The sequence below is a fragment of the Ochotona curzoniae genome, unplaced genomic scaffold, assembly GCF_017591425.1.
Source record: "Ochotona curzoniae isolate NIBS_2020 unplaced genomic scaffold, NIBS_Ocur_1.0 contig_899, whole genome shotgun sequence".
Taxonomy (NCBI): Eukaryota; Metazoa; Chordata; class Mammalia; order Lagomorpha; family Ochotonidae; genus Ochotona; species Ochotona curzoniae.
In genome coordinates this window covers 3,614,108-3,637,569 of record NW_024466605.1, presented here as the reverse complement: position 1 = coordinate 3,637,569, position 23,462 = coordinate 3,614,108, and the positions used below count along the sequence as shown (strand labels likewise).

General features: G+C 42.3%; 1 protein-coding gene across 1 annotated transcript in view; it reads left to right on the top strand.

The window, feature by feature from the left end:
• UNC5D (unc-5 netrin receptor D) overlaps positions 1–23,462 on the top strand; it is a 525,876-nt gene that overhangs the window by 432,760 nt on the left and 69,654 nt on the right. The window contains exons 8-9 of the mRNA XM_040994252.1: positions 6,066–6,098; positions 22,780–22,965. Coding sequence (XP_040850186.1) covers positions 6,066–6,098; positions 22,780–22,965 — 219 coding nt within the window. The remainder of the gene's footprint in view (positions 1–6,065; positions 6,099–22,779; positions 22,966–23,462) is intronic.

Sequence of the window (23,462 nt, the reverse complement as noted above, 5' to 3'; positions counted from 1 at the left end):
CTGATTTTTAGTTGCTTCTTCAGTGAAGAGACAGAGAAAGCATTCCTCTATTGACTGAATCACACAATGGCCAGAGCCCAAGTTGAGAACTAAGCACTTAAACCAGCTCTTCCACGTGCATGGCAGGGACCCAAATACTTGGATGGACACTACTGCCTCCCGGGGTCCACATGAGCAGGAAGCTGGAATCAGAGCCAGTGCTGGAATAGGAATCCAGGCACTCCACAGAGTGATTCAGAGATAGCCCCTGAACATGAGCTTTGAAATGGGCTAGAAAGGAAACAGAGTAACTTAAAGAGTTAGACTCGAGATGCCCCACTTTATACTCTAGTTCTGCATTTTTAATCACTGAAGCAGTCTTAGGGCATACGCAAGAATGGGTGGTTGTGTTTCTGCATGTTCTACTGCCTGAATGAACTTCCCACACCCACAGGAGAATCTCCACCTGTCATGTCAGTGTCTGCCTGATGTGGTCCACTGTAGAGCCTATGCAAAACAGGCCTCATGTTTGCCTAATTATCCTCCAGTGCTAGCGCAAGGCCGACTTGAGAGGCCCTGGGATTTCCTGCAGCCTTGGATAGTGTTCAGCGAGCCTAACACTACCTCTTAATTATTTCTTGTTACCAGAGGAGAGGGGGAACACAGATGAGGCACAATGATAATAATTCTTAGCCCTTTTCCACCTATTGTCAATTAAGCACAAAACTCTTACTTTGCTCTCTGTATTTTTTTGTTTGTTTGTTTGTTTGGCTATGACTCCGTGGTTGTGATGTCACACAATCTAATCACAGATATGATTGATGAATTAGGGATCCTTAATGGGAAGTGACTGCAAAAGTGCCAAAAAGAGCAAACAAACATTTACCAAGTAGTTTTTGAAAACAAACAAACAAAAATTCCCACTGTGTCTTTTATTGTAGTTACCACAAATAAGACAAATTCTGCAGAAAGGGGAGTGACCACTGCAAATGGGATCATCGCCTGAGAGTTCATGAAGAGTCAGAAATTTTTCTGTGCTACAGAGTCAGGAAAGTTGTACAAAGCTGGCTTGGAAGGAGGAGGGCACTCCCAGACTAGGCCATGGCATGAGCCAAAACTTTGAGACTGATCAGCTAATGGATTTGTGGCGTCTAGTCGGGAGATTCGTGTTGATTACCTCTGAAAACTAAATCCCGTTGGGTGTAATGGAATGAGTTAATAGAAGAACATAGAAATGCGCAGAGTGGTTGACTATGCCATGAGACCTACAAAATTATGAGAGATGGTTGCATGCGGCTGCCCAAGAATTACTGCAGCAAATAAGGGAATAGCCAGAGAATGGTCAGACCTTAGAGTCAATTTCTCACTAATTGAAGGGGACAGAGAATGTGGAAGCTAAGTTAAAACAGCACTTGTTTTGGGGGAGTGGAAAACATAGGTACCAAAGCATACAAATTATAATGTAGGCAATGGTCAAAATGATTTCTGAGATACAAACAGGAATTGACTGGCCGAGGGAAATAAAAGGGTAGTAAACATGGACTGTGATGACATGTTTGAATGAAGAGATTGTCTAGAAAGCAATTTGCTATGCCAGTTACAATTTAGGTTGCGCTTCAAAGCCTGATGCCTGGATCTTAAAAACAGCACCAGCTGTAGAATCACATGTATCTGTGTGTGTTTAAAACCTGCAGGAGCAGATTTCAAATCAACACAGCCCTCAGAACCTTATGCCCCCTGCCCACCTCCCACCCTGTGGTTTGTAGATTTGACCCATCTGTCTGTGTGTGAGCTCTCTCGGGTCCCCAGGATGTGGGCTGCAGGCAGCTGGCCACATTTGTTCCCTAGTGGAGGCTGGGTGTGGGTGGGGTACAGTTACAAATAGCTCCAAAGAACAATGGGTGTCCTGGGAATGCTTTGGCAGCTTAGAATATATAAACTGTAAGCCAGAAAAGTAAAGATTGAATTACCGACAAAAGTAAAAGGTAGATTGTTCTCTCTTTGTGTTGTATGCCTACATATACACATCTACAGAAGTATTTGCATTACAGTTGTGACAAAAGCAGATTGCAGCATGATATGCAAAAAACAGTTTTTGTAGGTGAAAACTGCTAAATGAGTGTAAATGTCATGCAGCTGCTTACTAATATGTATTCCTAAGCCTGTTTGTGTCTGCAATCTCTCATATGATATAACAGCACAGGGAAAAATCTTTGACACTTGTATATAGGACTTTTTCTTAAAGCTCATCATATCTTGGTGATGGGATTAGTTTTTCCACGCTTTGTGCATGATTATATTTTTGCGTTTGGGACATAATAGCCTTAGTAACTATGTAAGCAATCAAAGTGATTTTGAAAAAAAAAACTATAGCAATTAAAGAAATATTTTCTAAGTTTAAATTTGGAAATATGTCCAAAAATTGGTACAACTGGGTAATAATTACTTATCATCAATTTCCTTATACCTAGGAGGTACCTCTCTAGGAAAGGTGTCAGTCAGACTTTGAAAAGCTGTTGTGGTTTTCCCAAATTACAGCTCAGCTGCTACAATTCAAAATTGCAGCATTCCTTTGCCTACAGGAAAATGAAGGGACCCTCTGGGCCCATCTGTACTCCACAGCTATCATGAAACTCGTGCAGAGGCACAGACTAACTGAAGTTGACCACACAGAAAGCCAGATTTGTTGCCAGAAAAATGGTGGCAATCACAAATAAACAACCCCCCATTAATAAGGATCTCTTGAGTTGGGACCAGGAATAGGTGTTTGTTGCAAAGCTCCCCAGGTGAATCTAATGTGGAGCCACATAGAATTCATGTGGAGCATGACCCACATGGATAGATTTGCTGAGGGATCGTTTGCACACAGCCTTGTGGAGAGGGGTAAAAATTAAAGTGGACTCGGAGGATTGGGTTGATCCAGGCTTAGTTGTTGCATGGCCCTGAATGATTCTGCAAACAGAATAGCAGAAGCATGGTGTGTGGAGCCAGCAGCTCTTGAAAAGCTGGTAAGGTCACTGGGTGGCCCTCACCAAGCAGACTACCCTGGGGAGGAATTCATCTACGGGAGCAGCTTGTTGTCAAGGTACTGCTCTTTCACGCAGGCAGCAGAACCCAACTTTGATGCTGATGCTGAGGGACCAGGGTTCCTTGGAGCCTCCGAGGCTTCTATCCTTTTCCACAAGTGGATGCGCAGGGGTGCCTGAGTTGGGCTGGACATTTGACTAACACATCCCAAGAAAGAGCTGTGGTCCTCCAAGTAATTTCTACTTTGACCTTGAGTGGATTTCTGTGGACTGTCTTTGGTTGTTGCCATGCAAATTTACAGTGAGTGATGGCAAGGAAGCCCACAGGGGCCTGCAGTCTCTGCCCTTCTTCTTCTGTATCAGCAAACTAAACATTTTTGTCTTGCCTTTATCACTAAATAGTAGAGGCTGGGACAAGACCCAAGTTCTGCATCCATTCAAATTCTTGTGTAATTCGCCAAGAGTTCTGATTTGGGCTTGTAGTTTGTCTCCATACAGCACAGAGATTGGCAGATTTTTTTTCTCACCTTGAATAAATGACGTTTGTGATAATCATCATTATCACTGACTCCCACTGGTTGCACTCCTGACTGCCAAACATCTGTTAGCCCTGTACTTCAGGCCTCATCCCCTCTGCCAAAATTCAAGGACATTTTAGTCCCATTTTACCGCAGATAACATTGAGGCCTCACAATCGAGAATAGAGGTATCCAGAGATCTAAATTCAGTCTAACCTTGAGAAAGAGCACTATTTCTCCCCAGGCATGCATCACTAGTAACCGTGGCCTAAGAGCTGGGTCAGAGGGAGAACCGCTCTGCTAATACACTATGGGTGCCTGTGTCCTGATTTTTCTGTCTTGCAACCTTAGCCTTGGGGCTTTTCAGTCCCATTCACCCCTTCTTCCTTCAGAGCTTTACCTGGTAGAACTCTCCAACACTGTGTACTTTCATAGCCTGGCTGGTTTAGATTTATTTTTCTGGGAGGTGGTTATATATCTCACCTGTTTTTAATGTACTTTCATTTTGCTCCCCAGCATAATCTCCATTCCCGCAGTTTAGAAGGCAGAAAATACTGTTAAGCTCAGCTAGAGCCCTAAACAGATGTTCTGCACGTCTCCTAGTATAGCTGTAGCTATGCATCATGCTCAGGCGTCTTAGCCTTGGCCCGCCAGCATTGCTGTGCCCATGCCAACTGCTTGCAGAGAACGTGCAGTAAGCAGAAACTGAAGGTGGGTTAAATCTACCAAAGTCAATTTATTCTAACTCTTCAGTGCATTGGCATCTGGACTTCATGAGGCACCACCTAACTTGGGGAAATCTAGTAGGGTTGAGTAAAGAAAATGCAAGTGTTCTAAGAAACCTGACTCTGTAAAATATCACATCAACATGAGAAAACAGTTGCTTTTTCTGGGGTTTAAATTACAATGAAAAATTTCCTGGAGATTACTCTTTGCCATCTCATTTTACTTGTCTTTAAAAAAACAACAGTTGCCCATTTGTAAGAGTTTAATGCATGCACAATTTTTAAAAGTGACTTCTGTAATAAGACAGCAAAACATACAAGAATGTCAGTTGAAACACAGTGCAGGGGCTAGCACTTAGCCTAGCTGATAGCAAGACCATGTTCCGCAGCGGTTTGCTTTGCTTTGGTTCTCGGCTGCAGCTTCTTCCTGCTAATGCAGGCCTGGGGAGGCAGGAGTGATGTTTTAAGTAACTGGCTTCCTGAATTGTCCCCATACGAGCAAGTATTTGGGGATATCACCATGAGATACGAGTACTCTGTATGTCTCTTTCTCTCAGATGTTTTCTAAAGCACACTTCCCCTTCATAGACTGCAAGAGCTCTCTCTTAAAATCAGTAATAAATGCAAGGGTGGGTTAGGAGAGAGATGACCTCAGAATACAACTATGCTTATATTCCTGAGTGGGATTATGGTACAATCAGGTACTATTTGTGAAGTTCTCAAACATGCACTATGTGAGATCTGATTCCACTTAAAACACAAATTCAAGCTGACAGTCCCGCCTCTTGTGGCTCCTCTTTAAGCAGAGAAAGAAATTGTGTGGGTGACTGTTCCAGGCCCTCACTCTGTGACTCCATCAGGGATTAGCAGCCACCTCCATTCTTGACTTTGCCTGACCCAGCTAAGCCCTAGGTAGGGACTTGCAGGTGAGGCAGACACCATGCAGCCATGTGGGTCTTGTGATGCCCCTGGGCCTGGCCTCTGCATACTGTCTCCCCTAGTATGTGCCTGAGATAGGACAGTGGCTGAGAAATGGAGATTAGAGGGACAAGTTGAAGGCATCAGAACTCAACATGACCTGCAAGACTAGATACTGAGAGTTAGCAGATGGGGCAGGCGAGGGCACATGAAGGGCACGAGGGAGAATTGGTAAAAATGTTTCTACTGAGATGGAGACCCAGCTGAATGTCTCCACTCTTGATGTCCACCCTCTGACGTGGAGCAGTTACAAATGCCATGGAGATAGAATGCTTCTTCCATTGAGAAAGCATAATGGAGATGTGAAACAGAAGAAAAGTGTTTTTTTAGAGAGGAATTCTAACTTGCCACTTGCATGCCCACACCCAGTAAGAATGGGTACAAAGGCGAAGTTGCAGACTTCTTAACCGGGGCCTTGGTTCCAGCAAACCCAGGCAGGACTCCTTTAAATATGTACTGACTGGTTCACGTTTCTCTCATCACCTGCAGTGCAGTGGCATTTCTTACCTGGCCATATATTAAAACGATATAGGCTGCAAGCTCTCTGTTCTCATCCTCCTGATAAAATCTAGTCAACCTAAGAGGGGAAAAAAAATGCCAGTACACCAGAGGGGGAAAATAAATTCTTCAAAAATGAAGTCATCAGCTTAGAAAAATATCTCAAAAGAGGCAAATAACAAATCAGAATGAAAGTGAAAAGGCATGGGCAAAATAATCCATATTTGTTTGCCAAAATGGAGAAAATGTTTCATTGATACAGGGAGATAAGACTGATGCAGGAAATACATCTGCCGCATACAAATTTATTAAATGCAACTCTCTCTTTTTCTTTCTTTTAGATAAAAAACCTCTTCATGAAATAAAACCCCAAAGTAAGTTATTTTTCCTCTTGTGGATGCAATTTATTCTCCTGTTTGCTGCCTTCCTGTTGTGTCTGCTTAGGAACTGAGCAGAATGGAGGTTCATGTGAAAGGGCTTTTCGGGGTTGGTCCTTGTTGAGTTTGAAGTCACATATCAGAGATTTAAAACCGAAAGAAATGTGCACATCTCTTCACTCCCTCTCAGTAAAACGAAATCCCTGCCTCTAAGTCCATTGCACTGCAAATGTCATCTAGAATTCAGATTTTTGAAGAGATGGAAGGCATCGAAATTAATAAATATTTGTCAGTACGTACGATCCTGAGCACCACCTCTGGGCTGAAGTCTGATTCTATGCCTTTCCTCCTCAGAGGCGGTCACACTTGAGCACACAGCCCAGAATCGTGGCTACTGTGGCGTCCATGGCAACTTGGCAGATAAGGACCTGAAGTTCCACAGGGAAACAATTAGGAACTGGGAGTTAGGTCTAGTGCTTACTCCACCCTTCCCCTGCCTTTCTCTTTCTCTCCTCCTCTTCCTCCCTGTCTCCTACACACACACACACATGCACACACACACTCACCATGCAGCCTGCCTTTCCAAGGAGCCCTATAATGTCTACACTGAATGTACCTGATGGTGTTGGAGCAAGCACAGCTGGAGTGAGCAGTGGCAGAGGTTCTCAGGCTAGATTACATTTCAGAATGACTTGGAGGACTTGGCAAAGCCTCCCTTGTCAGTCTTTTGTGACTCAGAATGGGGGGGGGAGGGGCGGTGTCAATGTGAGAAGGTGGCAGTGTTCACTGTTGTTCTCAATGTGTGTATGTGTGTTTACATGCATATGGAAAGCAGAGCCATAGAGAGAGAGGATGAAATTGAGATCTTTCATCCACAGATTTATTCTCTAAATGGGTACAACAGTAAGTTTTGGGGCTGGCTGCAGCCAGGATCCTAGAACTCCATCTAGGTCTTCCACATTAGTGGCCGGGGCACCAGTATTGAACCATTTTTTGCCTTCTTTGGCACAAAAGCAGGAAGATAGAGTGAAGAGGAACATCTAGGCCTTGAATAGGCACTCAGATATGGAATGCTGGCATCCCGGGCAGAGATTTAACCTGCTACACCAGTCCCAGAAATCTTTATTTTGTTTTGAAACTTCTTGGGTGATTGCTGCACCCAGCTTGGGCCAAGAAGCTCTGTCTTATGAGTGTGTTTCAGGGTCCTCACATGTCAGAATCTTGGATTATGTTCAATATAAGGGGATTCCATAGAGCTCATAACAATGGACTTAGAAAATAGGTGTTAGTGCAGCCAGCTTGAAATTCAGGCATAGTTTTTCTGTAGTACACATTTTTCCTGACCTGTCCTGACCTCTCGGGTGGCCCCACATCAAAACAGAGCAAATGAATGAGATGGCATACTGCCAGGAGTTCCTAAGAACCTGCATGTTAATAAAGTCCCCAAGCCATTCTCTGGCCCTTAGGTGAGGCACCCGGGGAAACCTCATGCCTAGGACATCCACCACACAGCTTGGCTCAGTCTTGGAGGGAGAAGAGTTTCCTAAGTGGTTTGCTTTGAAATGCTTGGGTAGGGTGTAACTGCCAGAGTGTCTCATTTTAGTTTCAAATGGATGATTTTTTGAGTTTTTAAATCCTGAGAAACTAAATTTCACGGAGCTTCGGTAGACTCATAGCTTTTATTAGTCAACCTCTTTGAAAGAAATAAGCTTCCTTGAGGACAGATAGAATCACTTTGAGACAGGGGCCATGGCTTAAGAGACACGCGAGAAAGATCTCATCAAGCCCTTCTGTTCCAACTTCATAATGCCGCTGTAGGCAGCAGACTCCTAGGAAGATGTCGTTACTTCTGCAGCTGAATGTCATAAACTAGCAAATCTAACTTTGTTAGCTTCTTGCCCTGCTGTCATCTGCTCTTACAAACATTATCAAAGCATTGCGAGTTACCTCTGACTTCCTACATGTTTGATTTTTGAACTTGAAACCTGAAGGTTGAGAGGACATGGCTGTATATAGTGTATTATGGAGGGACATAGAAAGAAATAGGCTACAGACTATGTGGCCCCTACCTGTGTCAAGACCCCCTGGACGACAGCTACCTGCATTCTTCAGTTGCCTGTCTGCCTGACATGGTCACACACCATTTGCTGAAAATACATTTGATGGACGTAAAGGTTCAGCTAATGCTAAGGATTCAGGATATCCACTGGATCTCTGGGTGTCACATAAACAACATCATGAGTATCCATGTGATGGTCAGTGTGAAAGTTGCTGCAAAATGTGCGTGTATGTGTGTTTTAAAATTAATTTCATGCTTAGTTTGTGAATCCTGTGCCATTCTAATTTGGTTACATCTGTACTTCCAGCCATAAACCCCACAGAAGCTATTTCCAGTCCTTAGGGACTCCGGAATTAGTTTTTGCTTGAGGTTCTTGCCACCCCCTCCCCTGAACACCATGCTTAATTGCTGGATACTGCACTGGAATCGCTTAAACTCTTTTAATTTGTGATTTCCCTAAAAATAAAACCTTAACAGAATCAATGTGATTGCAAAGTGCTCCCCAAGGAATCCAACTGGAGTTCTGTAAGCTGCATGGTTAGGAGTGCATTATCCAAATTCAGGCTGCAGTTCTTTGGTAAAATAGGGGCTTAGCTTAAGACTCCATGAATCATCACTGATGCAAAATCAAAGTCAATTATGAAGATAATTGAGAAACAACCTGTTCCTATATATAGCCAGACACATGATCCTCCACAAGGCCTGCCGAGTTGAAAACATCACTCAAAGCTGTGCACTCAGTCCTCCCTGAGCAGGCGGGCAGAAGAGCAAAAAGAAAGTGAAGTCTTAAGATATCTGTTGGCAAATCATAATGACAAACTGGGGGAAATGTGTGCAGTGCATAGCTCATGAAAGCACTTATTGTAAATGAGATAATTTAATCAATTACGTTTCCTAATGTACTAAACCGAATGTTTCATTTTCTGCTTCTGCACATCTTAAATTATCTTCAGGTGCTTTATGAGATTTAATCATAGTTAATAGAAACTTCATTACCATCAAATGTGCTTTCAATAAATGTTGTGTAACAATGTCAGGAGGTGCTGTAAAATACAGTGGGTTCTGAATGGCAAACATGCACCCCCGGAGTCAGACTGAAAAATGGTTATGTTCAGACAAAGAGACTCCTGAAGGCTTAGGGGATGTGGTTTCCTGAAAGGCTTTGCGCCTCTCAGGAGGAGCAGGCAGGGGATTGGTACCCTCACAACAGGAGTGAAAGTATCTTGCTTTCCCCTGGAACATAACTCAGTGCTATGCATTCTGTCTTCCTCTCTTCCATGTGGTCTTTGTAGCTACTGAAAAGAGAACTCAGCAAGAATCCAACCACTACTACTGGAAGTAGCCATCTTTAGGTCATGCTAAGCTGCAGCTCTGCCCAGTGTTAACTTCTTCAATGTAGAATTATCCTTCTCTGACCCTAACTTTAATCCATTTCATTAACTATCTTCTCTATGTCAGTAGGGCCTACTATCAAATCAGTTGTCTAATCAGAAACTTGGACAATCTCCAAGTTCCCTCTGGCTTCATCCCTTTTTTTTGTGCAAATACCAAACAAATCATCATATGCTGGCTGTTCTCCCAACTAAGCAGATCTCTAGTTCATTCATTTCTATCAGTTCTAATCCATTCCTCCATTTATTCAACGGATAATTATTGGATGTTTACATTATGCTGGTAGATATGCCAGGACATAGAGTCAACAATGAGCAGTATATGCAATTTCTACTTCTCGAAACCTCACAGTTGAAGTGAAGAGAGATAGAAATACATGTGCAGAAAAGAAAATGATGTAGAGTGCCTGGTGGTATGGAGATGGTAGGAAGGGTTAGGCAGAGGAAGAATAGAGGGTGAGAGACTTGGGCAGAGGCTGCTGGCGAATTTCAGTGTAAGGTTTGTAGAAAAGCTCTCTAACAAAATTACACTGGAGAAAAGACTCACAGCATTCTGGAAAGTTGGGAGGCCAGAATTTAAGGGAAATGGAATGGCAGATGCAAAGGCCATGTAATGGACACGTCCTTGAAACCTCTAAGGCACTGCATGGAGGCCAGGATTTCTAGAACAGTGTTGTCAGGCCAATGGCCTTCTCTGAGATTGAAAAAAAAAAGGGGGGATGAAAGAGGAACCTCTCAAATGTGTTATAGATTGTTGGAAGTACTTCAATTGATTTTTGGAACGACTGGATGCCACTGAGATTTTTTTTCTTCTGATTGACAAGACTTAACATTTTCAAAAGTAAACTGTACTTACTGCATCGAGTGTAAGTCTGGGGAACCTAGAGAAGTAGCAAGGAGGTCAACTGCAGTGATATATTGCAATAACAATCTGTTTTACCCTACACTGTTAGAGCAGTTGGAGTGTAAGCCAACTGTAGTTGGAGCAAATGGGTAACAATAGCATACCTTTGGCTTCTTAACAGCTCTCTAGTAAGAGTTGTTTCTGGTGCTGAATTGACAGTGACCTAAGACCCAACCACTAGACTCACCTCCTAAATACCATAATTGGGTTAAATTTCCATCCTTTTAGTAGTATTATCTGATAATTTTTTAAGTTTAAGCCATGTGAAATTGGGGAGTATATGGTATTCAAACTACAGTTGCAAAATTTTTTTCTTCAGTAGATACTTATTGAATAATTATATCATACACATAGACTTGCTTCACTGAGATTTGCAGGGGAAAAAAAGAAATGCATTTTCTGTATAATTTCTTCTGTAAAACTTTTCTATAGCTGTATTTGTTTCTTTTTTATTGGAAAGGTGGATCAACAGATAGAAGTGGAAACAGAAAGATTCATCTGCTGGTTCACTCCTAAGTGGCACAACGGCCCAAACTGAGCCAGTCAACTTGGGCTGTCCTCTACATCTTTCCCAAGCCACAATCAGGGAGCTAGATGGAAAGTGGAGTAGCTGGGACATGAGCCAGCTCCCATATGGGCTCCTAGTGCCTGCAAAGTGAATATTTTAGCCACTGAGAACTTGCACTAGGCTCTCTGGATCATTTCAATGCAAACTAGAAGGTGATAGATAATTGGGAAAAGCAAGGAAGTAATTGTAATGGTCATCTCCGATCTATGTGTTGTAGTGCAGCAAATTAGGCAGCCACTTGGACATCCATATCCCATATTGGAGGGCTGGTCCTCATCATGGTATGCTGTGAGGCTGTGGATATTGGTTTAAATGTTTGGGACCTTGTTTCTCCCAAGGGAGATATAGATGGAGTTATAGACTTTAAGTTTTAGCCTGTCCCAGACCTGGTTGTTGTAGGCAATTGGAGAATGTGTACATGAAAAATATTTCTCTATTACTTTGTCTTTCAAGTAGAAGAAAAAAAGTGTAAATAAGTAAATGTCAGTTTTTTAAAAAATCATTTATTCTGTGTGGCCACTGAATTAAAAACCAAAATGTAGTCATCTTATCATTTTCACCTAAGAATGGTCTGAACGCCCATAAAGACTGAAAGCCAGGCTTGCTTTTCTCCTCACTGAAGAAGACTCCACCCTACCTCTTTTCCCCAATACTCTGCTAGCATGAAGAGTAGAACAACGTTGATACCTGTCCTTGATGATTCCCACCAGGAAGACGGATCCTCACAAGATGCAGGGTATGCCCTGGCAATTTAGTCTCCATCAGCCTGTTGGATAGGACATGGAGGACACCCACAGAATTTTCTGCATCTTGAAGTAGTCCTTTACATTTTCCGTAGACTTCTGGGTCCTCCCAGCTGACACTGGTTTCTGGCATTGAGGCTGTTCTCCCAGCCGATCTCTGACACCCTGTCTTTTCCCTATTTTGTCTATCAATTGCCCTTCCTTCCTACTGATTATTTTCTGTTACTGAAATATGTCATTTTCCACAAATTGCACGGCTTGTTTTCTTTTTCAGAATCATTCCTACTGTGAATCTGTTATTTTCTTGCCATTCTCAGTCTTTTTGTTATCTCAGTTTAATCCCCTCATTAGTGTATGTTCTTTCTTACTACCATTTTCAGTGATTCTGCTAACTTTGTTCTTTTTAATAGACTTGGTAGAGGATTCTGCTCATTAACTACCCACAAACCACATAAGCAGAGTAAACAAACAATAGACCAGAATGTTCCTCAGCATTGAAGTATCCTGGACCACATATTAAAAGTGAATTTATAACTCCATCTCTCCTGCTAGTTTTCAAAATAGAAAAATAAATGGAATTAGTAATTTTATGAAATGATGGAATTGAAATCCTATTCCTTTTTGACCCTATCAACTTGGGCCCCTCTCTAATAGGACAAAAAGCACAGTTCTGAGGTAGGACTGTCAGATAAAACATAAGGCCTTCAATCATGTTTGAATTTCAGATAAATATATTTTGAGTATAAATATTTGAGTGTAAATATTTCAGATAAAGTTTACATTTTGAGTATAAATATTTTCTACCTACTGCATAGGAAGTACTTACACTAAAATTATCCAAGGTTGATGCAAAAGTTTGACTTAGCTATGTGCATTATATTTTCATATGCTAAATTGGGCAGCTTTGCTAAATAATATAAACTAAAACCATATATGAGGAACTATTCTATTAAATATATGACATTGGTTGCTAGCTTTTGAAGAATGGTTGGAACTGAGCTGATTTGAAGAAGAGAATCATGCATTACGAATGGATAATCTAAGCCAAGTTTGTGTTCATTTGTTTAAACCTTTAGAAGCACAGAGTCCACTGGAAAAGCTAAGCACTGGACTTTGGCAGAAGATAAGATCTATGTAGATGAGAATTGGGAAAAGTACCTGAAACAGAAAAAAGTTGAGTCTTGAATCTTGAAGTGTCTTGAGCTGTAAGATTAGTCCACCTGGGAATGGACCCAATGTCAGCTGAGATAGGGTGCACTGTCAAAGTGCTTCAGAGTGATCCAAGGTTGGGATATGGGTGTTAGGCAAAGGAAACTGTGCCATGTGGGTGTTTCCCAGTGTCTACCAATGCAAGTGAAATGGAAATGGCCCTGGAGATACATCCCTGAAGTCTGAGAGCAGCTTGCCAAAGGAGTGGATGGAAACAAAACCTACGGTGATTCTTGTTGCTGTTGTTGTTCTCAACTTTTGTCTTTAGTCATGTAGTTACCAGGAAAAAAAAATTAAGAGAAGTTATGTGGGGAAGCAGGGATTACAAATCCGTAAATCACTCAACATATATAAGTAGCTAGAGATGCAGGTGGTATCTAGTACACAGGATGGAATTAGGGGATTGGATCTTTAGAGAGGAGATGAGACAGGAGATGTTAATCGGAGACTGTTTGGGATCCAGGGAGCAGTTGGCACTGTCTGCCTGTGAGCGATTGTCCAATTCGATGAGAAGAGGGAAAGGAAATTGGGCCAAGAACAGAGTGTTAAAACCTGTATTTAGAACTAAGAGCACGAAAGGTGGTTAGTGAGCAGTAAGTAATGAGCAGGTCAGGAATCAAGAGAACGAAATTGAGAGAGCAGAGTTTGGTTAGGTGTTTTGCTTTTTGAGTAGCATTAGCTCCTGTTGTGGTTCCTGCATTAATAGTGGCACAAGGTAGGACAAGCACCTTTCCTATGGTGGCCCCGCAAATGGCTTTCTTTGGGGACCAAAATTTGGACAGAGGACCACCGGAAAGGGAAGCAGTCAGAGAGTGGTACAATGATTATGCAGTCTAAGGGTCAGGCAAATGCACAAAGATGTAAAGTAACCATAAACAAGGGAATGTCAAGTGCCTGGAAAATGAAATGGAAAGATCATTGATTTGTGCAAAAAGGATTTGAAAACTCAGCCATAGTTTTTTTTTTTTTTTTAATGACAGGATTTTTTATAAACTTTTTCCTTGATGGGCATGGGTTTCAAATGTGCTTTGTACCAAAATAAACTTACGTATTTTATTTTTGTGAAGATTGTGATGTACATGCTTTGTATGTTCTGATAGTAGCATGCAAAATATTGCAGTTTAATAAAGAAGACAGGGGAAAAATATAATACAGGGGTTGATATTTAGTCTAACTGAAGGGGTATTGGTTAGAACACTCATGTCCTACTTCAGCTCCTGGATTCAACACTTGATTCCAGCTTCCTTCCAGTGCAGGTCCTAACAGGCAGTGGTGCTGGCTCAAGTGATTTTGCCTCTGTCACCCGTCTGGGAGATAAGAGTTAAATTCCTAGGTGAAGCCCTACTCCATCCTAATATACTGTGAATATGTGGGTGAGGGAACCATTGGATAAGATATTTTTTTTCTTTTTCTCTCTGCCTCTCAAATAATTTTTTTAAACTTGAAAAGGAAAATATGGTAAAGAAACATAGAGGATTTAAAGAAGAAAGAGATAAACAAGGACATTTGCATTTTTTTCTGTAAAGACAAGATATTATCAAGTGGTTAGTTACAAAGAAGCAGTTGCTGAAAAAAAAACAGATTTCTCTGCAAAATGCAATTTACAACTCTGGAAGGACTTTCTTAATCTTGGATATGAGTTAATTCTATTTATTTTAACACTGAAAAGGGTTCAGTGGTTGTGAAGTTCATAGACCACATGAAGACATGTTTAATGCTAAAAATTTGTTTTTGATGGAAGGTCTTTTAAACAAGTTGATGTAAAAAGTAGCCTCCATGAGAAAGTTATTAGGAAGTCAGCTGAGGAAGGGGTTGTAGGGGAGATGATTAGAGCAACTGGACTATGTTTGTAGGCGAAAGGCAAGGCTCAGATGCAGAGGGAAAATGTAGAGATGCAAGATGGAAAGAGAATAAGGAATGAGGCCAGGTCCCTCCGCAGCCAGGAAAGGGCTGGATCAGAGCTGTTCTGATACAGAAGAGGAGCAGACCTCTAGGGAATGGGGAAAAGGAGAAAAGAAAATGTCTGAAGAAACAGGGGTTGTGGTCTTGAAGACAGGGAACAAAGCATGGGGCAGCTGCTGTGATGAGAAACGATAGATGGTCATAAAATATGAATAAAATAATTACTAAGATGCAAGGAACCATTTTGTTTATTTGAGAGGTGGAGACAAAGAGAAAGATGTCTTTGTGCATCTTTCCATCTCTGGTTCACTCTCCACAGCCATGACTGGGCAAGGTTGAATCCAAGAGCTGGGGACTCCATCCAGGCTTTCCACATGGAGGCAGGGTCCCAAGTACTCCAGTGTGTTCATCCGCAGGGAGCTGGACAGTTTGCCTTCCCCAGTCAGGTAAGTGAACCTGGTGCAGGCATAGGAAGAATCTTGAGAAAGAATGCAGTCAGTCTTAGGCAGATTCGGAGTAAAGAAAGCTATATTCAAACCTTGCAGAAAGGGCCCAGCACGATGGCTCGGTGGCTAAAATCTTGTGCCTTGCCTGTGCTGCGATCCCAAATGGGCAAAGGTTCATGTCCATCGGAGAATGAGAATGAGCCATCAGAAAGATGGTCTTCCTTTCTGTCTCTCCTTCTCTCTGTGTATCTGCCTTTCCAATAAAGATAAACAGATGCTAAAACAAACGAACAACCTTGCAGACTGTATAGCTTTGTCATCAACTGCCAGGTAAGAGTATGAGGGCCATTCCAAAGTTTATGAAAAGTACATATTAAGAGCCAGTTTCAAGATTTTCGCCCCTGAAAGTTCACCTTTTAATTTCTTTTCTGAGGACATGCGCAAAGTGCCCCCATTCATCCCTACCTCCTAGACTTTGTTGATGATGCAAAAGGGATCACCTCTGTAGTTCTAACAACTACGTGAGCTGAGTCTCTGATGTAACAGGAAGGCAGTCGAGCAAGGTGATCAAGTAAACAGACATTAACTGCTGGGTAGGGAATGATGGAGAGCTTTGATGCTGGAGCTTGGGGTTGATTCATAGCTCTCATTAGTCATGAGGTTTTGTACATTGCAGGATGTTTCCCTGCCTCAGTTTCCACAACTAATTGGGAAAGCTTTCCCAAAGTTGCTAGAAGGATTGAACTCAAGGTGAGTTAGCAAGTGAAAAGGACTAGAACAGTGTCTTGTATACTATGCACTGTTTCACACTTGGCTGTTGATGTGGGTCACAGCTTTCAAACAACATCCACAACACCAACAGTGAGATTTCTCAGGATAGGACATTGTAGTAGCAAAGATGTGGATTGGTTTGGGGCTTAAAAAAGTCCCAGGATTGAGACTATAACTAACATTGCTTTACACAGTTGACCATTGGAAGGCTATTTTCTGACATGTTGAAGGAAAATGGTTTGCTTCTTGACAACAAAGATAATCAACCGTCACAGGAACATCTGTTATATCGCAGTGAAGTTTTCAATGAAAGAGTTTGGCAGGTGGTTCACTGTCCACAGCCATGCTTGCCCTCAGGATGCTTGCCGGTTTTTTCCTGGCACGTGGAGGGATTCTACATTGGCAGATGGCTGGTTTGTGTTCCATCATCTTGTCTCTCCTGGGCCTTTCCTGGGGCTCTTTTTGTAACATTTTGTAACTCACCGCCTTTTCTATGTTTAAAAATTCTAGGTTGCTGGTCTTTTGTTCTTAATTAGGAAGAATGTCAACTCCCTAGCTAAAAGAAGGTACTCGAGGGAATCAGGTTTGGCAAGGTACTTGTTAGGTGCCTGTACGAGGACAACAGAAGTGCTGGTTCTCGGTAGCATGTTTGAGTCATGCCAAATAGATATCAAAGTGGAAAGTTAAGGAATTGAGATTTGATGAGAACATGTCATTCTTGTGTCATTCACCTGAGAGTCATACAAAGAGAAAAAGTTCAACCAACTAAACAGCCCTTGTTTTGGGCTGTCTCTGGGGACACTGATTAATGGAAAGCTTGGATGTGTTGATAATTCATAAAGCCATCAGCTTTGTTAATACCTGTGCACAGATCATGAAGTTCAAAGGGGCTTCACAAGGTCATTTAGTCCTTCTCATCAGCTTTGACCAAAAAAGAAAAATAAAATAATTGGAGATTATTAAAAGCTGCCCTGTCTTTCAGAGACTTTCAGAAAGAGGATTTCACAATGTCTCTCCAAAATGCAGTTCAGTGTTTTTTTAACAACTCCCACTGGAGGAAAGGTTGTTTTATGTCTAGCCAGTCACAGTTGCTATAATCAAAGGCCAGATCTGCCTTTGCAGATCTTGTTAGAGATGACAGAGCATTGGTTCCTAGCTTCATTATAAATGAACAGCCATCGAACGTTGATTCTGAGCCTGTTCTTTTCTTATTCAAACCCTACATGTGTTCTAGATCACTTCAGTCATTTTGTAGCTCTCTGGTCTCTGGCCCAAAGAAACCAGTATTTTGCTTTTCGTTATTTCTCATTTCCACCTCCCTGTTAGTATTTGTAGACTTTTGTCCATTCCTTTTAGGAATGAGCACATATCTCAGTGTTTTTTTTTTTTTTAATTTGGGATATAAGAGATTTCTGTCCATTGTTTACGTGAGTTTTTTGTTTGAGAAACAGGCATGTGCGCATGCGCACACACACACACACACAATGAGAGAAAGGAGATTCATCATGACCTCAACCACTGATTCACTCATAAGATGCACTTAGCGACTGGGGCTGGGCTAAGGTCAAACTGTCATCTGGCCCTACTATGGTGGCATGGGAAAGGCAAGAGAAATGTTCTAAATGTTTGCGTGCCACCCACATGGAAGATCTTGCTGGAATGGCTAGCTCCTGGCTTCATCCTGGCCCAACCCAGGCCAATGTGGCCATCTTTGGAATGACCCAGTAAATGGAAGATTTCTGCCCCTTCCCTAACCCTCCCTGCTTTCTAACTCTGACTTTCAAATAGATAAATCAATATTAAATTGAAAAAAAAAAAAGCTGGGACCCAGGAATCCAATCCAAGAGTCTTCTGTGTAGGTTGTAGGAACCAATTATTGGATTATCACTGCTGCCTCCAAGAGTGTACATTAGCAGAAAGCTATAGACAGGAGCCAGATTAAATGCAGGCGCTCTGATATGAGATGGATGAGTCTCAATCCCTCTTCGGCAGTAGGCCAACCACTTACTGTCCTTTTGTCATAGCTGTAATGGCACAGTGCTTCCTATTACACATGAGGTTCTTGCCAAAAGCTGTTGACTCTTACATAGAAAGGGAAAAAAGGATGGAGAATGTAGGAAGGATATCAACAGCCTATTAACATGGAAAACTTCTTTTATGAAAGAGAAAATTATCTTTCACTCGCAGAAAAGAAGAGCCTAGTTCAAAAATTACTTAGGCCAGACCAAAAAGCCTCATATGAATGCAAGAGAATGGGTAGGCATAAACAAATACATAGGTAGCTACAAATGCAGAGAGGGTCAGGAGTATTACTGTGAATCTGAGACTGTGGTTTCTTTAAACCTCTCTTCCCACAGTTGGAGGCCACACAATCAACTAATCAATAGGGGTGCACCATGATTTGCAAGCCTCTGAGAGAAATTATAGAGGTCTAATCGCCTTTAAAGGGTTTACAGCAGATAGGGAGAACAAATCACTCTACTGGCATTCAGATAATTAACAAGAAAAAAAGATACAATCCTGAGTGCTAGGAGCCACAAGTGATCTATGCGAAAGTGTTGATTGTCAGCATTGATTGGATTGAGCCTTTATTGGATGAGGACATGTCGGTGCTTGAAAGATGTGCACAGAGACAGAGGGGTTAAGATGCCCAGTGGGACTAAGAGAACACGGACGTACTTAAAAAGGTATATCAAAAACTGACATCCAAAACTTATTTGGTGGATGAGCAGTGGTGTTTGATGTGAAAAGTTGAGTTGCTGTTTAGAATACACGAATGCTGTATTTGGAGTGCCTGGTTTGTATCCAGGGTACTTTACTTCCAATCCAGCCTCCTGCCATTATGTGTGGAAGTAACGAGATGACTGCTCAGATAATTGTGTCTGCCACCCATAGTGGGAGCTGGATAGAGTTTTGGAACCCTGTCTTGCTCCTGGGCTGGCCCCAGATGATGTGGGCTTTTGGAAAGAATGCCAGAGAAGGATAAAGGAGATTTTTTTTTTATCTGCCTTCACCATGTTGAGTGTAAATAAACATTAAAATTTGATTTTGATGTAAATTTTTGAAACCCATACATACATCGGGTCTCCAAAACATTCACAGAAAATGTATATTATGAAAGAAGTATGTTTGGGTTTCAACATTTTTAGCGCTTAGGTAAGTTAGTCTTTTAATGTCAACTTTCCAGGAACTTCTTACAGTATACTTTTATCACCTGGCCAGTCGATGACTTTCAGGTGACTTTGGGGTGAATGACAATGAGGTGAAGGGCTGACATGAGCACAGGATCAATGGGGAGAAAGGGCTTGGGTGGTGCCTGCCCTGTGGTCCTGTTGCTAGAGCCAATCTCCTGAAAGAGAGAATTGTTCTTCCCAGCCAGTCCCCAATCTTCCTCTTTTCAAAAAGACTTATTTATCATCATTGGAAAGTCAATTTTATAGATAAAAGGAGAGATTTTTTTCACCTACTGGTTCACTCCCCAGATGACTGCAATGGCTGGAACTAAGCCAATCCAAAGCCAGAAGCCATGGGGCTCGAGGTTCCGCTGGGTCTCCCATGCAGGTTCAGGGTCCAAGGCTTTTGGGCCATCTTCCAAGGCCTCAAGCAGGAAGCTGGATGGGAAATGGAGTAGCTGGGGCACAAGTCAGCACCCACATGGGATGCCTTTGCTTGGAGGTGGAGGATTACCCCGTTGAGCCAACACGCCGGCCCCCACATCTTTTGATAAGTTGTCATACACGCACTCACATGTACACATGCGTACATGACAATGTGTACAAAGCTTCAAGTGCATGGGTGCCAGCAGACACATACATATATGCAAATGCCCATACCCAGACGCGCATGCTATTACCATTCTTCTATGAGGTCAGAGTAGAAAATGTGAAGCTAACCTGTAAGTGCATATGGGCCAATCCTGAACATAAACAAAAGTTTTGCTAAAACTGTAGTGAATATAGGGAGATCCTTATTGGGAAGAGTAATCAGTCAACAGTGAGGCAGAGACAAGAAACGAGGAACGCGAATGAGATGTGCACACACTGATACGTAGAGAGGGGAAAAAAGGAAGAAGAAAGCAACGTAAGAATTTGCATTGTAGGTAAAGGCCTCTGAAAATGGATCTTTTAAGACATGAAATGTGCCTTTGAATACTTTTCAGCACCACTGAGGTTGCTCGTGCAAGCAGGATCTCCCCAGGAGATGGTTCTTGCAAAATGAATTCCACCCTGTTTCTCTTGAATAGCAGACTCTCTGATCCGGCTCATGGCTGGACACCAGGCAGCCCTGCCCAACATTAGGGTGAGCCATAGTGCCTGCACTTTGTTCCCTACCTCACCACAGGGTCCTTTCACTCATTAAAAACACTCTAATTTAGAATTTCCTTCTCTTGACCTAGGTCAAATGGATTCTTAGAAATGTTCTCGAGGGAGGAAGCCCCCTGAGCCCTCTAAAATATTTAGATTTAGGTCAGAAGGGATATGTGGATTATTTCGCAAAACAAAGGAAAACAAAAACATGATTTGTATCTGCTGAAAGAATGGGAATTCTGGTTACCTGGGCAGTGACAAAAGGCGGGGGGCATGTGGGAGTCTAAGTGGAGAAAAGACAACTTGTCCCTGTACTGTTTTGTCATAGAATGTTCACATCCAGGGTTGTCCATTCTTAACCCAGGCATTCTGCCTTGGCCATGGTCCTGCCTTCTAGAAGTTCCTGGTTGAATGTCTGGGAGACTAACAATGTGTTTTTCTGCTTTGCCAAGTCAGCAGCCGGGCAGCTGCATTGGGTATGCTGCCTGGCTGCTGCTCTGTGTGTGCTAATTTGCTGAGCAGGTGTGTTCTCCCCAGATACACCTTTTAAGGTGATCTTGTCATCAGTCAGCAAAGCCCAAGGAAATGGAGAGGAAGTAGGGAGTATGAGGCTAATTGGTTTCTGTCCAAAGCTCTCCTGCTGCTCCGTACAGCCCAGCCTGGTATTTCTGCTATGCCTGTGTCCTCCCTGGAATTGGGGTGTCATTGTTCTCTCCCAGGGACTTCAGTGAGTAGAGATGGGTGGGAGCTTGTGTGGAATGGCATTTGCTCTATTTCTGCCCCTGCATAGGACTAACAGCCGTGGGAACTGAGACATTCCTGACTGCACACAAGCTTCTAAGTGCTTGGAGAAGTAGGTCTCATTATCTCTCCCTCTCCCTCTTGAACCATCATGAAGGTGAAATGAAGGTCTAAGTCACACCATCTTTCTCAACACCCATCACAGAGCTCGGTTAACCAAAGATGTCTGATAATCTCTTGACTTTTCAGATACTACGGGGGAGAAGGAGGGGAAGAGACACTTGGGTTCACCCTTGCACATCATTTTCATGTGTTTACTATCCTGCTGTTGAACTAGTTCTGTTTGATTTCTTTGTTCACTCTTTAATTTGGTAGCACCTTATTTTACAGTCCACTAACTTTGTTGAAAATAAATTCACTTTGCTTGTGTGGTTAGTATTACTCATTTGAGAACATAAGTACCGTATTAAGGTGCAGTGAATGCATAGTAAGTGTTGTGCAATTACAAGGTGAATATATGATGGGTTTATTTTATCCTCTCAGCCCAACACAGGGTGACATCGTAATTACTTTTGGACCCATTAAGTGTACTTACCACATAATCTGCAGGAAGATTAATTATGCAGTTAGCATTTGCCACCTTCCATTTCCACATAGTTTCCAAGATTACACCTCTTTTAGGTTGGTGTTGCTTTGCAAAAATTGCTTATGCTGAATTGCATAGGCATTAGAACTTTGCTTCATCAATGAGCCACACCCTCATGTGCATCTAAAAAAGGGGGAGGGAAAGCAGCTACAGCATATCTCGGGGGGTGGGGGACCACCTATACTCTAAATTCCAACTAACGCTTTTATTTTTGCTTTGCTCATGCATTCGATAGGATGGAGTAGGAGAGGTATGGGAGAAACGGCATGTGTCCCCATTAGAGACAAGTCCTCAGTCACAATAAATCCCAGAACCTGGCATTGAACAGTGTCAGGAAACCTTACCCAATGACAGAGCTGTACCTAGGACCAAAACCTTCCTCTCTCAGCATAAAAACTCACCTGATGTTTGCATATCCCCAAACTGATGCTGTCAGTGTCCTCCACATCAAAGCAATTTTGTGCCAAAACTAAAATTCCTATTACCCTAGTCTTCTCTCTGTGGATTCCTAGATTTTGTGTGACCTCCCTGTCCTAGAGCATTCTGGCAATGCATGTGCCCCCGTTCATCTAAACAGATCAGCTCACCCATATTCTGTCATTGTATGTAGGATACTCTTTCCACAGAATGAAGAGAATACTTTTCAGATAAATGTGACTTGCTAAAATAAGCCAAAGAATTGTCTATGTTAAAATGGAAAAAAATATTTTCTTTATAAAATTGATTCTCTGCAAGACTCTATTACACGGTAAGCTACCTTAATGCAGTTGAGATATTTGACTAGCATTGCTTTGATTGATTTAGGGCATTTTAGAAACATGATTATTGTGTGAAACAGCATACAACTTAGCACTGGCTTGCATATGTCATTTTCTCTGAGCATTCACTCCAAAATCCAGTAGCATCTCATGTTGTGTCCTGTGAAGACAGGGGAGGGTGCCTTGGCTTAAGGCCCACATTAGTCATTGAGGGTTTCTCTTGTGTCTTTCAGGCATCGAGAATGCCAGCGACATTGCTTTGTACTCGGGCTTGGGTGCTGCCGTCGTGGCTGTGGCCGTCCTGGTCATTGGGGTCACCCTCTATAGACGGAGCCAGAGTGACTATGGCGTGGACGTCATCGACTCTTCTGCATTGACAGGTGGCTTCCAGACCTTCAACTTCAAAACAGTCCGTCAAGGTTAGCGGCATAGGCCCCCAACATCTCATCCCCACAGTGGCAGGCTACGCTCACACAGGAACGTCACTGTTCTCCTTGGCCCTGTGTGAAAGTAGCTCTTCGCCATGGGAGCCGTTGCCAGAATGTCTGCCTAAGTAAGATCAAGCTTGGTGAACTGATTGCTTAGGTCCTTGGCTACTGAGGTCAAATGGACCTTTGTTTACCATTACCAACATTTTAAGTGAGATGTCTTTTTTATTTTATGTGAGCTTAGCCAAGTATTACTATATCCCAAGTTCTGCAACTTCTTATTTTAGTTAACTCACAGTGTCATAAAATATCAATTACTCAAAACTGAAGGCCACCCCCTAAATCACAACCTGCCAGGCCTATTTTTTACCCTGTTTATGAGGTAGGACTAGTTTTTTTTGTTTTTTTTTTGCTTCTGTTTTAAATAACTAAAAAGGATGTTGGAGGGTTTAAGATGGGTCATTTAGCCAGGAAACAAATAATTCCAT